General features: G+C 39.6%; 1 protein-coding gene across 1 annotated transcript; it reads left to right on the top strand.

The window, feature by feature from the left end:
• The first annotated feature begins 60 nt into the window (after positions 1-60).
• On the top strand, positions 61-19,263 carry meltf (melanotransferrin). The gene is given in 20 exon segments (XM_051946978.1): positions 61-4,927; positions 6,513-6,667; positions 7,525-7,624; positions 8,444-8,626; positions 9,530-9,686; positions 10,438-10,505; positions 10,615-10,799; positions 12,273-12,438; positions 12,765-12,916; positions 14,202-14,298; positions 14,380-14,574; positions 15,419-15,456; positions 15,458-15,526; positions 15,529-15,575; positions 17,049-17,116; positions 17,202-17,227; positions 17,229-17,383; positions 18,145-18,293; positions 18,296-18,337; positions 18,928-19,263. Coding segments are annotated over 20 exon segments (2,169 nt in total). The 5' UTR covers positions 61-4,878; the 3' UTR covers positions 18,996-19,263.
• Positions 19,264-23,265: the final 4,002 nt, after the last annotated feature.

The following is a 23,265-nucleotide window of genomic DNA, read 5'->3' as shown; positions in this document are numbered from 1 at the left end:
CAACTGAGTTAAGACTCTTAATACGGATTTTTTAAATTAATTGGAGATAACACAAAGCGCAAAATCATGCCACAGTCACCAGATCTCTTACCAGCTGAACACCAATGTGAGATTTTATATTGGAGAGCTTTTTTCACCACCATCATCCAAGTCTCTAGTGGAGTTCCAGCATAAAGTGTCTGCAGTCACTGAAGATTCCCGTTAAAATCTAAACAAGATCATCAGTCTTTATGTGGATCTTAAACAAATCCCAGGGAGTAGTCTCGTCTTCCTTGTTGCCTTTAATCTGTTAAGCATAGACCAACCATAATAACAGACCTTTGTTTCTTCAACAGCTGTACTTCATACAGAAGAGTCAGTCTACTGCTGTGTACCAGGGATTTTCTTACAACCATATTTTTTTTTCAAATTCATCGTGACATTAATTGACAGTCAAGATGTTTAGTAACTGAACATCGTCTTTATTACTCCGACAAGGAATGCATCGGAGTTATGTGACGATTGTCGTACGTTTGTCCGTCTGTTTGTCTGTTAGCAAAATGACTCAAAAACCAACTAACGGATTTGGATGAAATTTTCAGGGAAGGACCAAGTGATTAGATTTTGACAGTGATGCAGCTTATAGTCTGGATCTATGGATTCGTTAAATATTTCTGTATCATTGCGAAATAGCGGCACAGCATCACAACAAGTGAACAATACATCAGCTGCCTGCTGACGATCACATGATTGCGATCTGACAAATCTACCGTTGCGAACTTATCGGGACTTACCTGTCAGAAATGATATAAGGAACAACTGATTAAATTGTGGGGGTGTTTTGAGTCCCATCAATTCCCGTCGCCTGCTACATATTTAGGTCACGCAATTCTGTATCCATACATTACATGCACATGCATAACACACGCCTGTGCTCAGTGCAAGGTCATTTTGTTTGTTGGGACATCTATATTAAACAGCCATATTCTATGCTGCCCTGATTTCTACCACAATTCTTTTCAAGATTTCCGCCGTCAGAAATGATACGACTGAGCAGTCTTGGTGGAGTACTGGGCTCTCTGACTACTTTTCGTGTTTTCTCTGTAATTATTAGGTCATCAAATTGTGTAATTATTTTACGTAAACAAGCTAGACATTGTTTAAAATTACTGGAAACTACATATAAAAAAATAATAAGAAAAATGAAAGAAAAGCAAAGATTATATGAAGAGAGGACACAGCTGTTACCAGGGTGATTGAACAGGTTTCAAAATATTTCAGTGTTTTTTTTAACCAAATCTTATTTAAACTACATGTTTTTCTACATATTTATATACAGCTCAAAAATGGGTGAACGAAAATATACACATGAAAAACAAAAACAATTCAGCAACGTGACAAACTCATGGCATCATCTGAGAGCAGAAAAGAATTCTGAAACGTAAAAATATGCAATCTAGACCCAAGTATCACGACACCTCCACTTTCAAATCATAACAAAACATCTCCCCAAGCCCGTTAAAAATGTAATATCAGGAGCCCATAAATTCATAAAGGAACCTAATTTCAAATGGAGTTTTGCTGTTTTTTTCTCCCATTAAATACCCTTTCTTTCATATATCTCCATTGGTGGAGGTAGTGGGCTGAGCCAAGACACAGTTATCATTTTCTTTGCCACCAGTTGTAGTATTTCAGTGGTTTTAAGCTTTATTTAGATTTTTTCTTTCTACAGAGCCTCAGTAGTAATCTCCACAGACACTTTGAGGCTCTGTCCTCATGCCAGGTCCAAGGTTCATTTTATCACACTCCTTCAGTTCATCCGGTTCTTGAGTTCAAGTGGCCATAGTCCAGTAATGAGGGGCAATAAAGTAAAATCCAAGTAAACAGACACAAGTAATAGAACAAATGGAAGTGTAGAGGTAGTCACGCTCTGGATGTAATATTGAGGAAATCCATAATGTTCAAATTTAACTGTTATATGATTCTAAACATCTAAAAGTCTTTTTATGGGTGTATTGCCTCTACAGCATGCTGATGGGCTGTACGTGACCAATAAGAAAAGCTCAGTCATGCTCAAGACTCGTGAGGAACGTGCAATTCAGTTGTTTCATACAGAGAAAAATAGAAATTCAGCTGTTCAGCAGAAAAAGCAGCTTACTGGTTTCATATTCTAGAGAAAGTCAGATTTGACAGCAGATTCTCTGATGTTAGGGTTAGCATCTGACCGTCTCCTCTGTGTCATCGTCATTTTGTCTCACTGTAGCCTGTGAATGTTGAAGCAACATAAATGAAATGTATATCAAATCTAAATGACAGGTATCCCATGCTACAGCCGGGTTTACATGACTCCCATGTACTCTGGACACCACTTTACTTTTAAAATAGCACCTCAGCCCTGCTTCTTTTACTCCAGTGCCTGTGGTAAAACACCACAGATGTCAGGATTGCTGTTGCTCTGTTATGCAGTTTTAATGTATGGCAGGTCTGTTCAGGTTTAATGTGTGTCACAGAGGATGAAACCAAATGATCATGTTAGCATGCAGCTATGGATGAGGTCTGCCAACAGAGTAAATAAGAGGAGTAAACATGGAGTAATAACTAAAGAAAGCAATCCATTTTTCAAACAAATGCAACAAACCCTGAGGCCATCAAAGTGTTTATTGTGCTAAGCAGCTTTTTAGTAAGCTGACGTTATCATTTATGTTACAGCACAACAATGGCCACTACGGCCAAGTGTTGTTACTGATCAGACTTTATTATTCCTGTCACTGTGCCTTGAAATGTTGTTGGTGTCAGAACCTGCATGTGGTGATACAATCAGGAAATTCTACTTTTTATGATGATGCCTCCTTCCTGTGTTTCTCTGAAGGACTGCAGAAATATTTTATGACCACTATCTGCACCCTCATATCCTGCAGGATGTGGCAGGTGTTTATTAGTTTGTAGCTGTGAGAACTAGCTGTAACTCACAAAATGTTCTGTTGATCACATAAGAAGAGGTCATTTAGGTGATGTCAGCTGTCCTCTAATGCTTTTTTGTTTGTTTGCACCAAATCATGAAACTATCTAAGCCACCATGAAACCTAAAGGATGCGATCTTTTTTATTTGTATTAGTTTATCTTGGTTCAATTTTCCCACTGACATGAACATTAAAACAGTAATGAAGGATTTATGGATGACAACACCCACAAATGAAATAACATATATTTTGATATATTAAGTGGGTATTTTTATTTTCATTTTCATGTTATATAGTGCAAATGCCCACCATAAGTAATCTGAGGGTGCTTCACACAGTAAGATGAAGATGTTTTAATATTATAGATAGACACCCAATAAATCTAATGATCCCTTTGAGGGGTTTTCAGGTGACAGTGGGAAGAAATTTCCAGCAGAATTGGGCTCAGAGAGGGCAGTTATCTGCTTCGACCAGTTGGGATGAGGGTAAAAACTGCTAAATTTACCAAAAAGACAAGCTTCAGACTTCAAGATTCAGGGAAAATAACTGCCTTTTGGTTAAATATTATTGTGGTAGGACATAACTCAGTGCATTTACTGAAATACAAAAATACATTGCCCAGCTAAAAAAATTTTTAAAAAGTTGCACATTCTAATATTTTGTTGGACCGCCTTTAGGTTTGAGTACGGCACTTATTCACTTTACCATCGTTTTGATAAACTTCTGCAATGTCACAGCATTTTTCTCTGTCCAGAGTTGGATTAATTTTCTGCCAAGGTCTTATATTGATGATGGGAGAGTCGGACCACTGCGCAAAAACTTCTTCAGAACATCCCAAAGATTCTCAGTGGGGCTGAGGTCAATTTTAAGCTACATAGGTTGAGTATTTATATCTGATGCTTGTACCAAAATTTCACTGCCCTTCTTAGAAAATATGGCACTTTTTACTTTAGTAGATTCTAGAAGGAGTAGGCTGTGGCATTTAAAATTAAGATTCCACATGTAAGGCACGGGACAACATGATCAAACTCAACAGATTAAAGCAGTTTTTCATATAAGACCATTTTTATGAGTGACCTTACCAAGAGTCTGTGATTTGAAAGAAATGACCAGATGTTTCATAAAAAAGAGAAAGTTTAGTAAAATAAAAACAGGAAATCGCAAGACTCAATGCATCAGTGTTAATCTAATAGTAAAATGTTTAAAAATAATAAGCCACAGGTCATTTTTTCTGCAGAATGAGCACATTTTGTTGAAGAACATCAACCCTCTGATCCGTCAGAATTTCAGACCTTCAGTTCCTTTGACTTCAGTGACTCATGACTTTTGATAGCTCGTGCTGTTATGGTTCAGGCTTCCTGTAAGAATAAGTGACTTCATGGCTTCTACACAAACAAAGATCCACCTTTTAGTCAGAGCGGAGACGGGAGTTAGCAGTGGAAGCAGGTAAACAGACTCCTTGTGTTTGTGCTGTTTGTCTCAGAGTCCAGAGCAGTGAGTCAGCCACCAACAGCCTCACTCTGTTGGCCTGAATCCCCTCTTTCCTTCCAGCCATCAGTGGAAAAGCACCGCACAAGTTGTGGAGAGCAGTGAGGGGAAGGCAAAGGTGGGGTCAGGACTGTAAAAGACTCTTCTGTCCAGACTCTGGCCTGCAGCCAGGCAGCAGCAGAGACGTGTCCGACCAGGTAAAGCAGGGAGGCACACTTCATAAACTCTACGCGGAGCCTCAAAAACCGGAGCTGACAGTCTTGTGATCCCTGAGTCATGTCGTATGTGACTGAGCTGTAAATCAGTTAATATATTATCCTGTCTTAGCTGCACATGAGGACTCTAAGCTGAATCCTGAAGACAGGAGGAAGACTTTGACCCAGGAGCAATCATATAAAGCAGAGGAGAAGGAAAGGCAGGGAGTTTAATCTGACAGAGAGGGACTGAAGCCATGGCCATGTGGAGGACAGTGGGAGCTCTGCTGCTCATATTACATACTGGTAAGAACTGCTCCTTACAGCCAAATATACTGTAAACAAACACTATATGTTACAGTGTTTGTTTTATCAGTTGATTTTTTTAATAGTGGAGATTCAGTGCATCTTGGTTTGGAGCAGAGCTCTACAGATAGTAAGAGTTGCGACACTCATGCTCTCGCAGCGGGGCGGTCACGTGGTTCATGTAAGCCTGAATAGTTCCAAACAGGCAGCGTTGTCATTTCCTTCTATGGGACTGAGAGCGGCGATTTCACGGTAAAAAAAAAAAAGGAATAAAATCACACCTCCAAGTACTTGTTTGATTATTAATTCATTGGAGTATGTATGTAAATGTCAGTTTTACATTTTGAGCCGTAAGGTGACATATTAAAGACGCTTTTGGGGTTTTGGAGTTTGGAATGTTTCACATTCGTGTTAGCATGGAAAATCGACTTTTACACAGAAATGTAAGATGATTGAAGATGTTAATTTTTGCCCAGCTGGATTATTGTATTTCCAGACAATGTCTATATTTCTCTGATTCACTTACCTGTAGTCTGGGAGTTATTGAAAAGCAGAGTAACAACAGTCCATTCAGCAGATAGTGTCCAGCCACTTCTGATGAGGCAGGAGTTGACTCACTATAACCATTTTAAGACATACACAAAATATATATATTCAAGAATAACAACTCATTATGCTTTGATGAAGGAAATAGTATGTTTTATTGACAATGGGAGAAACAATGAGGGTCTTCGTGTCTTCAGTGACGGCTCTTGGGATACTGGCAGATAGATAGATATTAATAAATATATTTGTTAAATACTTACAAGTATAAGTTTATGCATTATAAAGGGTCTCATATAAAGGATGTAGTCTTGACAATTAAAAAGAGGTAGCGATGTAGCTAGGTAGCTTTCAAAGAAGAGCTAACAAGCACATGGCAATGCCTGAAAGTCGGTCATCTGCCAATATTCACAAATACAGATAAATGTATGCACCACAAAGGGCTTCTGATATAATATAAAGACGTTAAAATTAAAAAGAGGTAGCGACTCATCAACAATTAATCCGTCAATATATCTCTGGAGATAACGTCACAGCTAACAGCAGAGTCGAGCTAAAAAAAGTAGCAGAAATTCGGTAGTCTACCAAGATAAAAAAATATATATATATAATTACGCTGCGCAAATACAAATAAAGCTCAGCATATGCATCATAAAGAGCCTCTGATAAAATATAGGCAGTTGACAATTCAAAAGAGGTAGGCATTTCATCAACTTACCTCCACATATACTCAACAACCTGCAGTGCAAATGAACGGTAGCTGTCACTGTCGAAGCCGTGTTTGGAACTAAACAAGCCTCCACAACCCGGAAGTAGACCAGAAGAAAGCGTACAACGGCACCCTATGGGAGTGTCGCAACTCTTACTATCTCTAAGGCTCTGGTTTGGAGGATGTAAATCTAGCAAAAAACAGAGGAACAGCATCTACATAAATGCAGTAGAAATGTTAAAATATTTTACTGGAGGTCCCAGGATGTTTTCATGAATGACTTGGTGGAATCATTTCCTACCTGAACGGTTTCTACGTCTGCCCCTCCATCAGTGTTTGGCCAGAATACCATCACATGGTGCACCACCTCAGACCAGGAGCAGAGCAAATGTAACGCCATGTCTCAGGCCTTCAGCGAGGTCTCTATCCGACCCCTCCTCGGCTGCGTCAACGGACTGACGGTCGAAGGCTGCGCTCAGAAACTGCAGGTCAGATTTGGATGGTGGGAACTTCAAATCCCTTTTTGAGCCTCGCTGAAATCAACACATTTGAATAAGTATTAGTATGAATTGCACATTAAAGGCTAATAAAACTCTGACACGAGAACACACAATCACACATCAGATAAGAGCAGATAAGAAGAGAAACTGCTGCAATAAGCCTGTTAAAAGGTGAACATTTATCAGTGAGCTCACAGCACACTGGTTCGTTTATGACAAGCTGAGATCTGACCTGAAAACAGGGTCTGAGGTCCTACACTCGAAGAAATGAATGTTTTCTTTACTGCTTTTAATCATAGTTTTTGAACAATTTACAGTTTTTTTACAAGTTAAATTACAGATTATAACCAGTAGCAATTTGCATGCCAACCCTAAAAAACAGGCCAAATCTGTAAATAAATGACTGCTAAAACTGTCCCCACAGTCTGTTAGAAATAGTAATTCATACAGAACAAAAATAGATTCTGCTGTTTAGTAGAAAAAACAGCTGACAAGTTTCCTATTTTCGAGAAAGTCAGATTTGACAGCAGGTTCTCTGATGTGATCATAAAATCACACTCTGTTCCTGTACTGTATCCTGTTATTTAAATTAGATATTTGTTGCTATTTATTCCAAGATTTTTACATGTTTTTTTCTGGAAGCCTTGTTGTCACATTTTCAGTTTTGTTTTTTGTTGTTATTTTTACAGATCACAGATTTTTGTTTTATTTTTTAAGTTGCAGTATGTTTCAAACCATGATAAGGCCACAGTGACTCCTTGCATGTTCATTTTTTAACATTGTCAGCTTGATGTTTCTCCTTATTGTTAACATTATAAAGCTTTCTCTTTGCTGGGCCTCCTCAGAAAAAAGAAGCCGATGCCTTTTCCATGTTTGGCTCTGAGATCTTCAAACAGAGGAAGATTGCTTCCTTCAAGATGGCTGCCAGTGAATCAAAAGCTGGTGGTAAGACTCAACAATAACTTAACAGGCATGAAGTACAGGAGAACGATTAGACGACTGTTGTCTTTACTGTAGCTGTAAATAAATGGCACTCCCTCAATGAGCAGAACAACACTGATGATGACTCCGAGTGACTCCAGCTGATAAGACCTGATGGCCTCTGGTGGGACGTTGATGTTGTTTTACAGCAAAGTATTTAATTTCAAGTAAAAGTCCTATCATAAGGGCACCCTGGTAGCTGAACTGGTTGAGTGGGTGACCCATAAACAGGGGCTATAGTCACAGACGCAAATCCAAATCCAGCCCATAGCCCTTTGCTGCAGGTCTGTCCACCATGTTTCCTGTCTTTTTCTCTCCACGCTCCTATATGACAAAAAAGACCAAAAAAAAACTTCATATAGATCAATCCTGCAATAAAAAACTTAACTTCAGTGAAAGCACATCAGGTTCAGCAGCTAAATGTATTTAGAGTAGTGAAGTAGAAGTAGTGGTTTAGTTCCTCTGACTGATAGATTATTATACAGAACATTATTAGATTATTATTAGTGCAGCATCAGTGTCTCAGCAGAGTCGGTGTTATTGCTGCAGCTGATGCAGGTTTGAACTACTTTATGCAAACTTTTTACACAGGGACCAGAGTTCTCCTGTGTGTGACACATTTCAAAGCTGCCAGGCTGTACAGTGACCTCCTACATCTTACTCATATCCCCTGATAATAGAACCAACATGTCAAACTACACAATGTTGTCCAGGTATGTGTAGAGGTTGGTGTTTCGGTGTCGTTCACTTTGTGTTTTAACACCACTGCCGTTGTTTCTTCAGATACCTTCTCCTACTATGCTGTTGCTGTGGTGAAAAAAGCAAGCTCTTCCATCAATATCAACAACCTGGCAGGAAAGAAGACCTGCCACACCGGGAAAGACCGAACCGCCGGCTGGAACATGCCTTTGGGATACTTTATAGACCAGGGTTACATGTCTGTGATGGGCTGCGACATCTCAAAGGGTGAGAAAGACCTTTGCAAAGCTTCACTATGGAGTTTACTGGAATGAAAACCACAGTGGCAACACAACATAGCTCATACTGACTCATCCTCATTGATGAGTCAGGAAAAGGTATGCAGGCAGGTGCTCAGTCTGGATAAATACCTGGGATACTCTAAAAGTCATTTAGAACTGAGGAAGTGTCTGGGATGAGGGTTGAGGCATCTTCAAGAACCAAAAAGAAGTCCAGTTGTTCATATACTGAAGCACTTTGGATTAGCATGATCTGAATCTCTGATGAACTACACAGACAAAACCCAAACTGTTCAATTGTGAATAAACTAAAAATCACACCAACACACAAAATACACCAATAAAATGTGCGATTTCATGTCCAAACCATGAAATAGATTAACTCCGAAATGCTTTGTCATCCTGCTTTTTCCCTCAACAACAGTAGAATGTATTGTAGGTCATTGTGTTTGATTTCTCCAGATTTTATGTCAAAAAGTAATTTTTCTGTAGTTATTTGTTCACTTTATCTGCTCAGCCCAACCAAAGAGGTTAACTGCAGAACTGTATCGAAAAAGTGGCACTGTTTCCTAATGTATAAAGAGAAAGGAGTGTTGGAAACTCTTACTAGTTACACCTGTGCGCAGCCTCTTAACACTCAACACTGTGTCAGGCAGACAGAATGACATGATTGGAAGAAAGACCATCTAAGGCCACAGGCTGAACTAAGTACATTGTAATGTTTCCTTCATATTTTCTGCTGGTTTTTGATTTAAAAATGTAACCAGATTCTGGTTTGGTAACCATGATGCCTGGTTTATCCACCATGATTAAAGTTAAATCATATTTACAAAATACTTTACTAGCATGGACTTGACAGACGCAGTAAAATTGTTTGTGTGTTTATGATCAGGTGTGGCCAATTTCTTCAGTGCGAGCTGTATTCCTGGAGCTAATGAGCCTGGTGACCCTTCGTCTCTGTGTCAGCTGTGCAAAGGAGACGGAAAAGGACAGCATGTATGTGAGAAGAGCAGCAATGAGATGTACTTTGCCTATGAAGGAGCCTTCAGGTAATACACAGTTTCAGGTGGAGGGGCTCACGTGCACAAACATGCACATGTCACTGCTAAAACATTGAACAGAGCAACTTGGTTAAATGACTCCCCTTTATCTTTACATGTTAGGTAGTTATTTACTGATACATTAATGTTATGTTCATGTTCAGAATCTTGCATATCACACCTTTTATACTGAAAATGATGAAATGAATTTACAGTGATCCACGTCAACTCTTCAGAAGAAGGCACTGATGCTACAAAGATCTAATGTTTTGTTGCACAAAGGTACTCTAGTACTGTGATGAAAACTTTCATAACCAGAGCTGACTAGGTTTCTGGTTCATGGTAAGTTAGGCTAAGCCTCCGTGGCCAGTAGCTTCATGTTCACTGTACAGAGAGTGGCACTAAAGTTGTAATCTAAGTCTCTGCTAGAATTTAAATAAGCATATGTCCCACAGCCATGCACTATGCACATGCAAAATATTCCTCCATTACTAAGTGTGCTGAATTGAAACTGCTCTGCTGACGGCTCGTGCAAGAAAAAATAAAGAAGATTTTTGCCCTCTGTGTGTATATTATTACCACTGAACTGATTTTTCAATAACTAAATAAACAGTTGCAGGTTAATGCTACAGAGGGGCAGAGTGTGTTGACAGCATTCTCTTTGTCACAGAATGTTTTGTTAAAATGTGAGGCACATAAACACTTTTACTTGGGCTGAAATTCCACAATTAGAACCTCTCCTGTCGTTTGGTCTGTGCAGGTGTTTGGCTGAAGGTGCCGGTGACGTGGCCTTCATCAAACACACGACTGTTGAGGAGAACACAGATGGTAACGTCTTCGTGCTTTTTTGTAATAACTGGTGACACATTCAGTCACTTAACTGTACTCTGTTAACTTGTCAGCATGCACGTGACCCAACTAATAGCTTCTTCAACAGGTCGTGGTCCAGCCTGGGCTCAGTCTCTGCACTCATCCGACTATGAGCTGCTGTGTCGTGACGGCACCAGAGCTCCTGTCTCTGATTGGCAAAGATGCCATCTAGTCCGTGTCCCATTTCGTGGCGTCGTGGTCCGAGAGGACATCAGTCCGTCTGTGGTGTTTGACATGTTGAAGGAGGGTCAGGTACGTCCACACCAGCTCTGCCTTCTGATGCCTACAAACACAGGCGTGTCCTGATCAACATGCTATAGTGTCTTCTTGGTCAAAATTGTCTTCAGGTGTGCTTTTATCCAAAATATGAGGTCTGCTGCTGTGGGGACAATGATTATTCAAATACAGGAAAACACAGATAACAGGTTTTTAAAGAGCATTTATAGTGTTGGAGTTGGTTGTTTACACTAAAGGTGTATAAAATAGTTGAGTAACAAATGACCTCCAGAGAGAAGCTAAAACTGAAGCTGCTCTCTCAGACCTGCACAGATGGCTAATTACTGTTTGAAGTGGGATTGAAAATTCCAATAATGACACTGTAGGAAATGTATGTTGTTTAACCCATTTGAAGCGCTGTGGTTAAACTTGAACCCTCAGACTTTGTAGGAGCACTTAGTAAGTTTCAGCACAAAAGTATTAATTTAGTGGGCATGCAGATGTTGTTTCAACTTGTCCTGGAGCTGTAAATGTTCCATTTTCCATATTTTCTGAGAACCTTTAGCACTTCTTTGCTAACATTTGCAATTCCATAAAAGCTGCAGATGGTAAACATGATGTGACTGGGTTGTTTGAACAGTTATTCAGATGAACCCATATGAGGCATTTAAAGAGGAAAATCACTGTGAGTCCAACTACACACTGTTTTTTGTAAGAAGCCATTAAGATTGAAGACCTCAAGTTTAATCTCTGATGGTAGAAGCTTGTTATAGTCTCAACTGTGTAAATCTTCACCTTAAATGTAACTATAGCTGACAAATACATGTGAATGAAATAATTCTCTCTTAGATGTAGTGGAATGGAGACATAAAATAGCCTTACATTGAAATACTCAAAGCACAAGCTCGTCAAAATTTTAATTAAGTATAATACCTGAGTAAATGTATTTTATCACTTTCCTAAAATGTAACTTATCATCCCACCCAGTTACTAAACTATAGGTTTAGTTTCAGAACTAAATTCATTTAGATTTGAGCACATTTAAACCTGGGGGAGGCAGGATTTTTTGGCATCATTGCACAAAAATTCCATAAAAAGCATTGTTGTAGTATGCTGTAATTTGAGTGATCTGAGCGAGAACAATACTTCTGGCCTATTTTCAGGCCTTCGAAAATCTATCCCATAACGGCCGATTTTAGCAAATCACATGACTTTTCGACTTTTCACCCAGAACAGGTGAGACAGTGCTATTATGACAAAGTCCATGTTGATAGCAGGATGTGGTGGAGCAACAGGTTTAACAGAGGACTTTAACTTGGGAGGGGTGGGGGTGGGGGGGTGTTTTCATCCACGATGAAGCAACAACAGCCTTTTAGTTTTACTGTCTTTGAGGGGGGAGGTTAAGGACTGTTTCCTGCCTACCTCAGCTCTAACTTTTAACTATGCTAATGCATTCTCACTGAGTGACTGTATGTGAGACGCATTTGAAGTGCATCCTTCTGTTTGCAGGACAATTCAGGCTTCAAGATGTTCTCGTCTGCTGAGTATGGCGGAGGAACTGTGCTTTTCTCTGAGTCGACCACCACATTGGAGCCGGTCGAGTCCGAGGATCCCCAGAGGTGGATGGGTGATGTGTACACTGACGCTATGACAGCCATGGACTGTAGAGCTGAAGGTAAAAGCATGTCCACTAAGTACTGTTATAAAACTTACAATACCCCCGCTGAATTTTTAAATTATTTAAAGAATATTGGGATAATTTAGCTTGAATATGACATACCAATCATATATCATAATGCTAAACCATGCAGATATTCAATAAGCTAAGCTAAAACTGATGTTCTAAGCAACATATGAGGGAAACAGCATTTAGAGCTTCTTAATAGCTTCTGTGTTAAATGTATTGATTTCTGCTTAGCCCTGTCTGATTTACCTGTCAACCTCTCTATCTGTCTTTCCCACCCGTCCACCCGTCCACCCATCCCTTCATCTCCATGACAGACCTCCCAGCCGCTGTGCGCTGGTGTGTGCTGACCAGCAGCGAGCAGCAGAAGTGTGCTGACATGGGCGCTGCCTTCCAAAGTAAAGCTCTGACTCCAAGAATCAACTGTGTCTTTGGTGACTCGGTGACTGACTGCATGAAGAAAATCCAGGTAACAGATGCTGATTGTTGCTGCCAGTTCAGCTGCAGTGGCATTCAGTTTAAAATAAAGCATAAGGAAAAACACCACAGAAACTGGTTATTAAAGACTACAAAATTTGCACGAAGCTGAACATTTTACAGTCTTTTAAGTGATGGGACGGCAGATGATCACATTCAGTTGTAAATACTGTGGTATCATAGCACTCAGCAGCTACAGTATTTAACATTGCTGAAGTCATATGTGCCGAGTTTGATCTTGCTGTTGTTAGCATAGTCAAAGCTTTTTGGGCTGTATGCAGATGTCTGCATCTGTGCAGATTCTCGCAGACCTTGGTGGATGATGAAATTTACCTCACAGGGGCCTCGGCACACCCTTGTGAATGTGGAAAGCATAACAGTGGCTTTGTAGTTTCATCAGGTTACCTACAGTGAAACCTGAAGGGAAGCATGAATTTATGTACAAATTCCTGTTTCTCAGTGTGACCTGGTGGTGTAAAATTGTTCACACTTACGGACAATTTAGAATTACTAGTTAACCTCAGCATGTTTTTGGACTGTGGGAGGAAGCCGGAGTACCCACAGAAAACCCACGCATGCACAGGGAGAACATGCAAACTCCATGCAGAAAGATCCCAGGGCCAGGCCAGGATGTGAACTAGGGATCTTTGAGCCGTGAGGCGACAGTGCAAACCACCGACCCACTGTACAGCCTCTCCAAAAAACACATCTTTTCTTTTTCTGTGTCACATCTTCTTGTTATCCATCAGTGAACATGCATATTTAAAGATATACACTACCTTTCAAAAGTTTGGGGTCACTTAGAAATGTCCTTATTTTGAAAGAAAAGCATTTTTTTTCAATGGAGATAACATTCACTTAATCAGAAATACAGTCTAGACATTGTTAATGTAGTAAATGACTATTCTAGCTGGAAACAGCTGATTTTTAATGAAATATCTACATATGGGTACAGAGGAACATTTCCAGCAACCATCACTCCTGTGTTCTAATGCTACATTGTGTTAGCTAATGGTGCTGAAAGGCTAATTGATGATTAGAAAACCCTTGTGCAATTATGTTAGCACATGAATAAAAGTGGGAGTTTTCATGGAAAACATGAAATTGTCTAGATGACCCCAAACATTTGAACGGTTGTGTACATGCTTGTAATTTGCTAATAGAGAGAATGCTAAGGTATCCATTAGTCTATAAACGCTGTCTCTTGACCAAATGATGCTGTTTTCTAGCAGTTGTGGCATCCTGGCCTCAGTTCTTTTCCTTTCATGTTTGCGTAGAACAACGAGGCCGATGCCGTTACTCTGGATGGAGGTTACATCTACACAGCAGGAAAAGACTACGGTTTGGTGCCTGCGGTTGGCGAGAGCTACACAGGTAAAAAAAACAGACATTCAGAGACTAATTCTGGTTTCAGAAACAAGAAACACTCAGACAGACGTGTTTCTTTCTCTCTAGACGACCGTGATGGTGCCAGCTACTATGCCGTCGTCGTGGTGAAAAAGACCAGCGATGACATCCGTAACCTTGACGACCTGCGTGGCCGTAGCTCCTGTCACACTGGATACGGTCGCACGGCTGGCTGGAACGTTCCCGTAGCAGCGCTGATAGAGAAAGGCCTGATTGTGCCTGAGCACTGTGAGATACCCCAAGGTCAGTGTGACGGGTGTGTTAGTTTATGTGGCAGAGGTGTGAGCTGTGGTCACTTCAGCTCATACTTTCTGTAGAAACTTTAAGATGAATATTGACAATTGAGAGCATTTCAAGTAACTACAACATTTCTTTTGTCTTTTATATTATTATATACTGGATTTACACATTTTTTATTTCTTTATTAGTGCTTGTTCATTTTTCAAGTGAATTATAGTTTTCTAAAATTCTACAGATCGCAACAGAGCACCACTGATCCAGTGCCCAAAGAGGTCAAAATTTATGAAATATTACTGTGGTATAAAACAGAGGCAAGAAGACACCTTCAGATTTGAGAAAGTAGAACCAGAGGATGCTTGTTATGTTTTGTTGTCACACTGTTTCAGTAGTAATTTTCTTTATTTTTTTTTTATAAAGCTCTAAAACTGAGAAACGATGAACATCTCATAGTTGTTACAGAGGTCAAAATCTAAAAGAACATTTCCTTCAACCCCGAGCAGTAAACTTGGATTGGCTTTACAGTAACTTGTTTAGATTTTCTCATAAAATTTGAGGACCCGCCAAGAGACAGATGCAGCAGCAGAGTCCACGAATTTATGACTCTTAGTCCCTCTTATGAGTCAACTTCTAAATGCATTGCATTACATTCCCCATAATGCCACTCTGTAGTATTTTTACAAAGCCAGAACTGCCCTGATTATATCATCAGAGCAATATTCATAGTCCAGAGTCACCCTTGTTGTTACAGATGAGTAAGCTCACGTTAAACTAAAACGTATGGAATCTAAAGTTTAAAACTGCTGTGGCAGTCTGAGACTTTGCATTTCCTGTTTCCCATGATGCTTAGCGGTGGGAGGGTACTTCAAGCAGAGCTGTGTGCCAGGTTGCCAACCAACCTGGTTTCCCCGACAACCTGTGTGGTCTGTGTGTGGGAGACGCCTCAGGACAGAAACAAATGCGAGAAAGGGACAAGACCTGTATGACGGATACGACGGTGCCGTCAGGTACTAAACACACCCCAGACCTCTTCACCTCATCAGGGGGACTAAGGCAGCCATGTTTTTACTAATTCTACATCCCCATTTCCAGATTTTCTTTAAACAATGTGTTGAGTGTTACTTAAGATGAATATTATCAATACTTTCCTTTAAAGTCTTTTTTTTGGCCTTTTGTGGCCTTTATCAATAGGTAAGTAGAGACAGACAGGAAAAGTAGGGAGAAGAATGGGGGGGAGGACCTACAGTAAAGGGCTGTGAACTGGAATCGAACCCCAGCGTTCATGGGGTCACCCGCTCAGCCAGTTGAGCTATCTGGGCAACCATATAATCAATATTTTATAGTTTATCAAATAGCTAGGGTGAAAATAATGTGCTAATGTGAGAAGTGTCACTTGCAGTGATCAGTCTTCATAGAATTATGACCCACATCTGCAGCTGTCCTCGGCTTTATGAAGCTTACAGGCTGGCCAGCCTCAATCTTAGTTCTGATTCACTCTTCTCACTCGTAAATATTGCTTCTAGAAACCGCAGGAAGCTGATTTTAGTAAAAAAAAAAAAAAAAAAGTCTGCTCAGCAGACACAATCAGATACAAGCTGGTGATCATAGTCAAATATTAATATTAGATCCGGATACAGCAGGTAGTGCAGTTGAAAATACCTCTAATGGCAACACAATGGTGTCAATTATGAAAACGTAGTTGAAAAATGTTGGCAGGACACTTCCTGCGCAGACATGCTTGTCTATTTCCAGAATAAATATGTTCAATGTGTGAAGATTTTCTGTTGTAAAACTTATATTGCACAACACCTTGCTAATGTCATTAGAGACAATAATGTACATGTGTAATTGCTGCAGAATTGTGGAAGTAAACCCAGAACCCTAGAAAAAATTGGCTCATACATTTGTTGCGTATGACCCAATTGGTATCTTGAATCTGGTGTCCTATTTGTATGCCGTCTAATAATACAATATCAAAGATCCTCAGAAACAGCTGCCTTGAAGAAGAAGCCAGTAAGACACCATTCAGATTAGAAATGTTTCCAGGCACTCTGTTGTTGCTGCTGAATTACCCAAAATTAACCCCAGAATGCAAAAGGTAAATTGATTTAAGCTGCACATTCTCTGGCCACTTTCACAACATCTAGACTTTCTGGATGTTTCCTGCACCTCAGGAGTTGTATACAGGGTCTTGACCTTTTGTAAAAAGGTTAAAAAGGATGTTTTCTAACATAGCTGTTGATTCTTTGAACTGAAGGTTTAGCCAGAAAAGTTATGTGCTGATTCAGGCATAGAAGAGCTCCAGCTATCGGTCAAAAACTTGGTTTATGAGAAAAATAATAGGATTTTCATTTCCTAGAGTGGTTTAAATCTCTTTTGCTTACTTAGCAACACTGTTCCCTCAACAGACAAGTAAGACACAAGTATGAGTGTGAAGTCATGCGTCACCTACATGTATTTGTTCATTGTGTTTCAACCAGGTGTCTGGCTGAAGGAGCCGGGAATGTGGCCTTCATCAAACATTCTACTGTCTTCCAGAACACCGATGGTAAGACAGGGAACTTTCAAGATCCTTTAGAGGTTCTCATAGTTTATGTGGGGCGAGTATAGCTTCACTCTGTGTCTTTATTCAGGTCAGTCATCTGAGTCGTGGGCTGTAGTCTGGGCTGTCTAAAGATTTCCAGCTGCTCTGCTCTCAGGAACTAAAGCCTGAAGTCACACAGTACAGACACTGTAACCTGGCCAGAGTCCCATCTCAACGCTGTCATGGGTTCGACCGGCCATCCAACATCCACGCTCTGTATGGGAACTCCTGGACCCACGGCACACGTAACAAGCGACTCACGCAGAAAGGCCGCAGAAAGCGCTGCTACCCATTGCGAACTTTGCGTGAGATAGATATTGATCATTTACGATTAAGTAGAAACAGATGTGGGATTGGATGCGATCGTAAAGGTTCCTATTTGTTGCATGTTGCTCTGAAATTCCAAAAAACGTGGTGAACAGTGATGTTTTGGTGATTAAATATTTATCAGAGATTCAGAAATAAAGAGTAGTAGCCACACTTCTTCATGCACTTAATTTGAAGTTACAACAGGATCAGCTTGCCATTCTGAAGAGGAGTTCAAACATCAACATTTCTTCTATAGGAAAGTGAATAAATTTCGAATTGGATCACACAATATGGATCCGACAAAATATATACTATAAAAAGTGCATGAAGAAATATAAACATATCATGTCTGGTTCATAATTAACATGTACAAAGTCCTGGTTGCTTTTTAATCAAATGTCTTCAAGTACAAGTAGATGAAAATAGTTTCCTATATCAGTAAATCGCTGACTATATAGTGCTACAGACATTATAATTGAATTCTGAAGATAATTTACCTTTAACCAAGAAAGAAAGAAAAGAAAGAAAGAAAGAAGACTTACATTGAATAGACTCTTACAGGTAATGAGAGGAAATCATTGGCTACCTGAGATGTATGAAATCAGCTTTGTTGGTAATGTTGGTGTGTATTCAGCTCATTGTAACTCCTCATTCCTGTTTGTCCCTGTATCTGTTCCTGTGTAGGCTTTCTTTGGCAGTGATACAGGTACTGATTTCAGGATGTTTGACTCGAAGGCCTACGAAGGCACAGATCTCATCTTCAAAGACTCCACTGTTCGCCTTGTGGGCGTTGCTGACAAGAAGACCTACCAGGAGTGGCTGGGTCAGGGCTACTGGACGCACTGGTCAACATGGAGTGCAGCTCATCAAGTGCAGGTACAAAACAAACAACACTTGATGATCTTTGATAGCTTGACATTTATAGGAGTATGTTTCTTAAAGAGAGCTGAAGCAAAGTAAGGCCACATACTCCCATGTCTGTAGCGAAAATATGAAAGTTACAGCTTAGAAAGCAGTTAGCTTAGCTTAGCATAAAGACTAGAAACCTAGGAAACTGCTGGCCAGGTCTGTCTAGGAATTTGTCAAACAAGATACGATTTATTAGTGAGCTTTAGAGATGTAAACAGGAGGTTCTTTCATTTTGGATAGAGCCTGCCACCGGTTGTGCTAAGCTGAGCCCTAACTTCAGCCTCATATTTATTACAGAGTGATATTAATCGTCCTCTTGGCAAAAAGAGAATATTTTCCAACATGTCAAACTATTCCTTAAACACTTAAAATTGTTAGCTTAAACAATCTGTCACCCCAGTTTATTTTTTTCTGTTATGACCTGTGAATAAAGGAACTTTTTGTCCAATTAGTGCAAATTTCGGAAGATAACTTGGCATGCTCTGATTAGATGTGTTTTTTTTCTGTGTTTTTTGTACAACCTTTCTAATGTTTTTTAATTCCACTCCCTCCTACAGTGGTGTCATCTGCATGGCTGCTGCTGATGGCCTTGTTATGCTTCATGCTGACCAACTACTGGATGTAAAGACAGAACATGACACACAGCTCTTCTCCTAACCTTTATTTCCATTCCCTTTCTCCCTTTTATAAACTTCCTGTTTCCTAACTTTATCTCTCCTCTCTGTCTTGATGTCTGTCCGATCAAATCACCCATCATAGCTTTAGTCCAGAGCAGGTTAGCCCCACTACTCTGGTATCCCTCTTCCTTGTTTGTCTCTTTGCGTCACGTTTACCTGATTGTATGCTAATTGAACATATATATGCGAGGACGACATTTGGGTTACTGCCTTTGGATTTAAGATGGTACACGCATCGTTAAAGGAATGAAGCACAATGTCTCCCCCCGAATGTAGCAGATGATGTAAGCAACATGACAAATAACTTGCATCCATGTTGATTAGATGAGGGAGGTGCTGCTTGCCACTTTGTTTACTGGAGGTGAGCTGCCATATCAGTGAGTATTGCCTGCCACCCTGTTACATTGCTCTAGTGGACGGTGCATCCTTGTTCCCTCAAAAGCTAGTTTTACAGATGGAGACAATCTGGGTTTTGACCTCACACGAGCTTACTGATTTACCTAAGAGAAAACAAATCTGCATGCAGACCTGGGGATGAAAGATGTTTTTTGCTATGCCAAGGAACGGGAAGTTATGTGACAATCGCCATGCATTGTCCATCTGTCTTTGTCTGTTCGCAACATTACTCAAAAACGGACAAACAGATTTGGATGAAATTTTCAGGTAAGGTCAGAAATGACACAAGGACCAACATGATCAGATTTGGCAGTGATGCGGTTTATATCTGGATCCAGGGACTTTTTTAAGATTTCTATATCATTGTGGAGATAGCGGCACAGCAGCACTGTAACTATGACAACAAGTGAACACTACAATCAGCTGCCTGCTGATGATCACATGATTGCAGTCCTACAACAAATAGACAAATGCTGCATTTCTAATAATATATAATATATATATATATATATATATATATAGTATATATATATATATGTGTGTATATAATTAAAAATGCTGCATTTCTGACAATGCCATATGAGAGAATAACAATCTTGGTGAATACCATCTTTGGCTTGGCTAAATGGCTGTGGATTGGCTTCAAAAGGCTAATAAACAAACAACAGACATAGCTTGCACTACAGGCAAAGTGGAGAAAACCCCTGTTTGTTATTGTGTGAACTGACCCTTTAACCTTTTTGAAGTCATTAATATTTAAATAGGCTCATTCAGTCAGCCCCAAACAAACCTGTTTGTTGGTGAAAAAATGACTTTTCTCCTCCAAAACCTTTAGAATTGCATCACTCAAACCCATTTTCACAGATTTTACATTAGCACTCTCTTTTCAAAGGTTTCATGTGAACATAGAAATCAGATTGCTGCTCTGCTCTGCTGCCACTTGCTCTGCAGACAAACACAGTCTTTTTTTCCTTGCTTCAGGCTGTGTTTCTACTATAAGCTAATGTCATAATCAGTGAATATGCGCTAGTGTTGCCTCCACACAGAGCTGTGCTGGGGATTGTGTGATGATGAGTGGTGAGTGTTTGTCCATAGGCTGTCAGCTTCATGTGCGCTCCTCTAAATACTTAAAAATAGAAATAGAATTCTATAATTTGATCAGTTCATCATCAACAGGCTTTTTCACATCTTCTGAGTTCCGTATAAATGGGGTGAGTAAAACTGACACACTGGTTAGGATCCATCAGATTTGGGGAGAAAATGAAGAAACATCCAGGATTTGTGTTGGAGAGTGACTGAGTTTTAGTTTTGTCTGGATAGAAAAGTCAGAGGAGATTGTATTAGCAGAAGAAACAAAGCTTAATTTGTTCATGTAATTTCAACTTTTATGTCTGACTTATTACAGTTAGGAAATATTGACTCTGTTTTGATTTGGCGAGGGTTTTAGCTCAATGTTTCCAGTTGTGCACAAGTGTGAAAGGAGTGAAATGTAGCTAAAAGACAGTAATTGTTATAACAAGATTGTTCTGAGTCAAAAAAAATCAGATCTCATGTCTTCTCACCCCAACAGCTCACTCCAGAAACGCCTTTCTAACTCTGATTGTCAGACTCTTGTCACATCTACTGTACGTTCCAGTTGTAACGTGTTGATTGAATGTGTATTTTCCTATGTTGAGAGATTTATTTTTATATGAAGTTCAGGTGCCATATCAGTGTGTATGTACTGACTCATGCTCCAGCCAATCACAAAGCGCGTTCATCAGCCGGCTCATTAATATTTATGTACGGCTCATTAATATTTATGATAAGGGAAAGTGCCGTATCAGTAGGCCACAGGCTATGGGTACAGGTCCGTATCTGTAGACACTACCCTGTCAGAAACCAACGCCTTCTCTTCCTCCTGATCGAGATTTATTTCGATGTAAAATGGCCGAACATGTAACTAATATTTAGTTGCCAGGCCAGTGTGTCTGCATAAGTATTGCTACATAAAGCTGCTGGACTTAACTGTTTTCTGTGCTTGTTCAAATGAAATAAAGCCAAATACTGAACAACGTACACTGTTGAGTTGTTCTGTTTTTAGTGGTGATTATTCACAATTTCTGTCTGTTTCCTTCCACATTTCTGCTTCACATCTGTTTAGTTTCAGATCTTTAGGCCGTCTTAATTTACATCAGAGTAAGTGTAACGTAGCTGCCTTTCTGCAGACACTAACATTTTAATTTTGAGCCTTTTATGTCACAAATCATTTCATCAAACATCCTGCTATGCATTGAGACAAACAGAACTTAAGTTAAATAACAAAATTAAAGGTTCAGCTGTATTTTTTTTTTATTTTTGGGGGATTGTTTTAAAGTAGTGAAAGTGAAGGAACAACTAATGATTACACTAATAAAGGATTGATCGTCTCATTATTCTTGTTTAATTTAGTTCATCTGTAGAAATTCATACATGTAGAACCTCTTAAATATGAGGGAAGTTTCAGTGGAAGTAGATCTTCTTAACTGTATAAAGAATGAACTCTAGCAAACAGGTAAAAGATGGAGAGATTATCTGAGAGGATTGTAAAGCATGCTCATGTATTCTGCACGTTCAGTCCTCTGTACAAAGAAGTGCAATATCTGAGTTACATATGAGTTCCATAGTTGCCATTTTTTAGTCAAAATTGAGGTATTGCCTGAAGAAATCGGTGACGATTAAAAGATGGACAAAAAAAGCAGCAAAGTGTCATATTTGAAATGCTATGAAACTTTTGCTTGAAAAGTCTTAAATAATTCACCAATCACTGATGAAGGTCAACTCAATGAATCATGACAGCTGTACTGTACAACATGCAGTTACTGGGTCAAGCTGCTCTTTGCCACTACACAGAACAAGTGGAAGCAATAAAATGTCCTTATTTATCTAAAGTGGGTTGTAAAGTGTTTCATATCTACGGCACCGCTGTAGTTGTGAAAGCAAATGAGCTACGAACTTAATGTCAGCTGACCGAGGACTTCACTCCTTTGTACCATCCACTCTTATTTTAGTCAGGTCCTGGTGTAAAAATTATATTTCTACAAATGAAAAGCTAAACTTGAACTTCTCCCCTTTCAACATAGTTTATATCCTGAGTGTTAGTGGACTAATTAAAGTAATATCAGTTGACACAAATGCATTATTGTTATAAATTAGAATCTTTATTCATACAGTCGCAACTGAACGGTGAATGCATTGTCTACACATATATCTCCTTATATATATATACATATTTTAAAAGCAGAAAATTATTTCCAAGTACAGAACCAGAAAAAGCTCTCTGGGAGGATCAGTGTCACAGGTGAATGATTGGACATTGGTGGAAGTCAATAGTGGGAAAAAAGCAAGTTGTTCTTTTCCAAGGATTGATGTGGTGAGGGTGTCATTAAAGGCAGTCCCAGTGAGTGTGTTCACCTAATAAACTTAATCTAAATACCTGTAATTGTCAGCTACATTTGGACAGGTGCATTTTATGTAGCCACACCAGTTCCAAGACAGCTTCTCTTTTTGAACGCTTTCAGAAAGATGAAATACACACTTTGAATTTCCACTTGTTCTAGCGTGAAAACACAGTTTATCATTTGTCATCATATCCTGATGGTTGTAGTCTAACAGCATACATGTAGCTGAGGCAGATTGTTCACACATCATTTCTACTGTGCTTCAGTCCAAACACATGGGGAATATAGGATGAGACCATAAACACAGCAGATGTTGTCAGTCAGACAACAAACATGTAGTTATAGGTACCTTTCCAGTCACTTTAACCAGCCTGTCCTCTTATTTCTTGATCTGCCTGGAGCC

Source organism: Acanthochromis polyacanthus, chromosome 4 (genome assembly GCF_021347895.1).
Source record: "Acanthochromis polyacanthus isolate Apoly-LR-REF ecotype Palm Island chromosome 4, KAUST_Apoly_ChrSc, whole genome shotgun sequence".
Classification (NCBI taxonomy): domain Eukaryota; kingdom Metazoa; phylum Chordata; class Actinopteri; family Pomacentridae; genus Acanthochromis; species Acanthochromis polyacanthus.
Note: the sequence above shows the minus strand (reverse complement) of the source record. Positions and strands in the feature narration are given on the sequence as shown.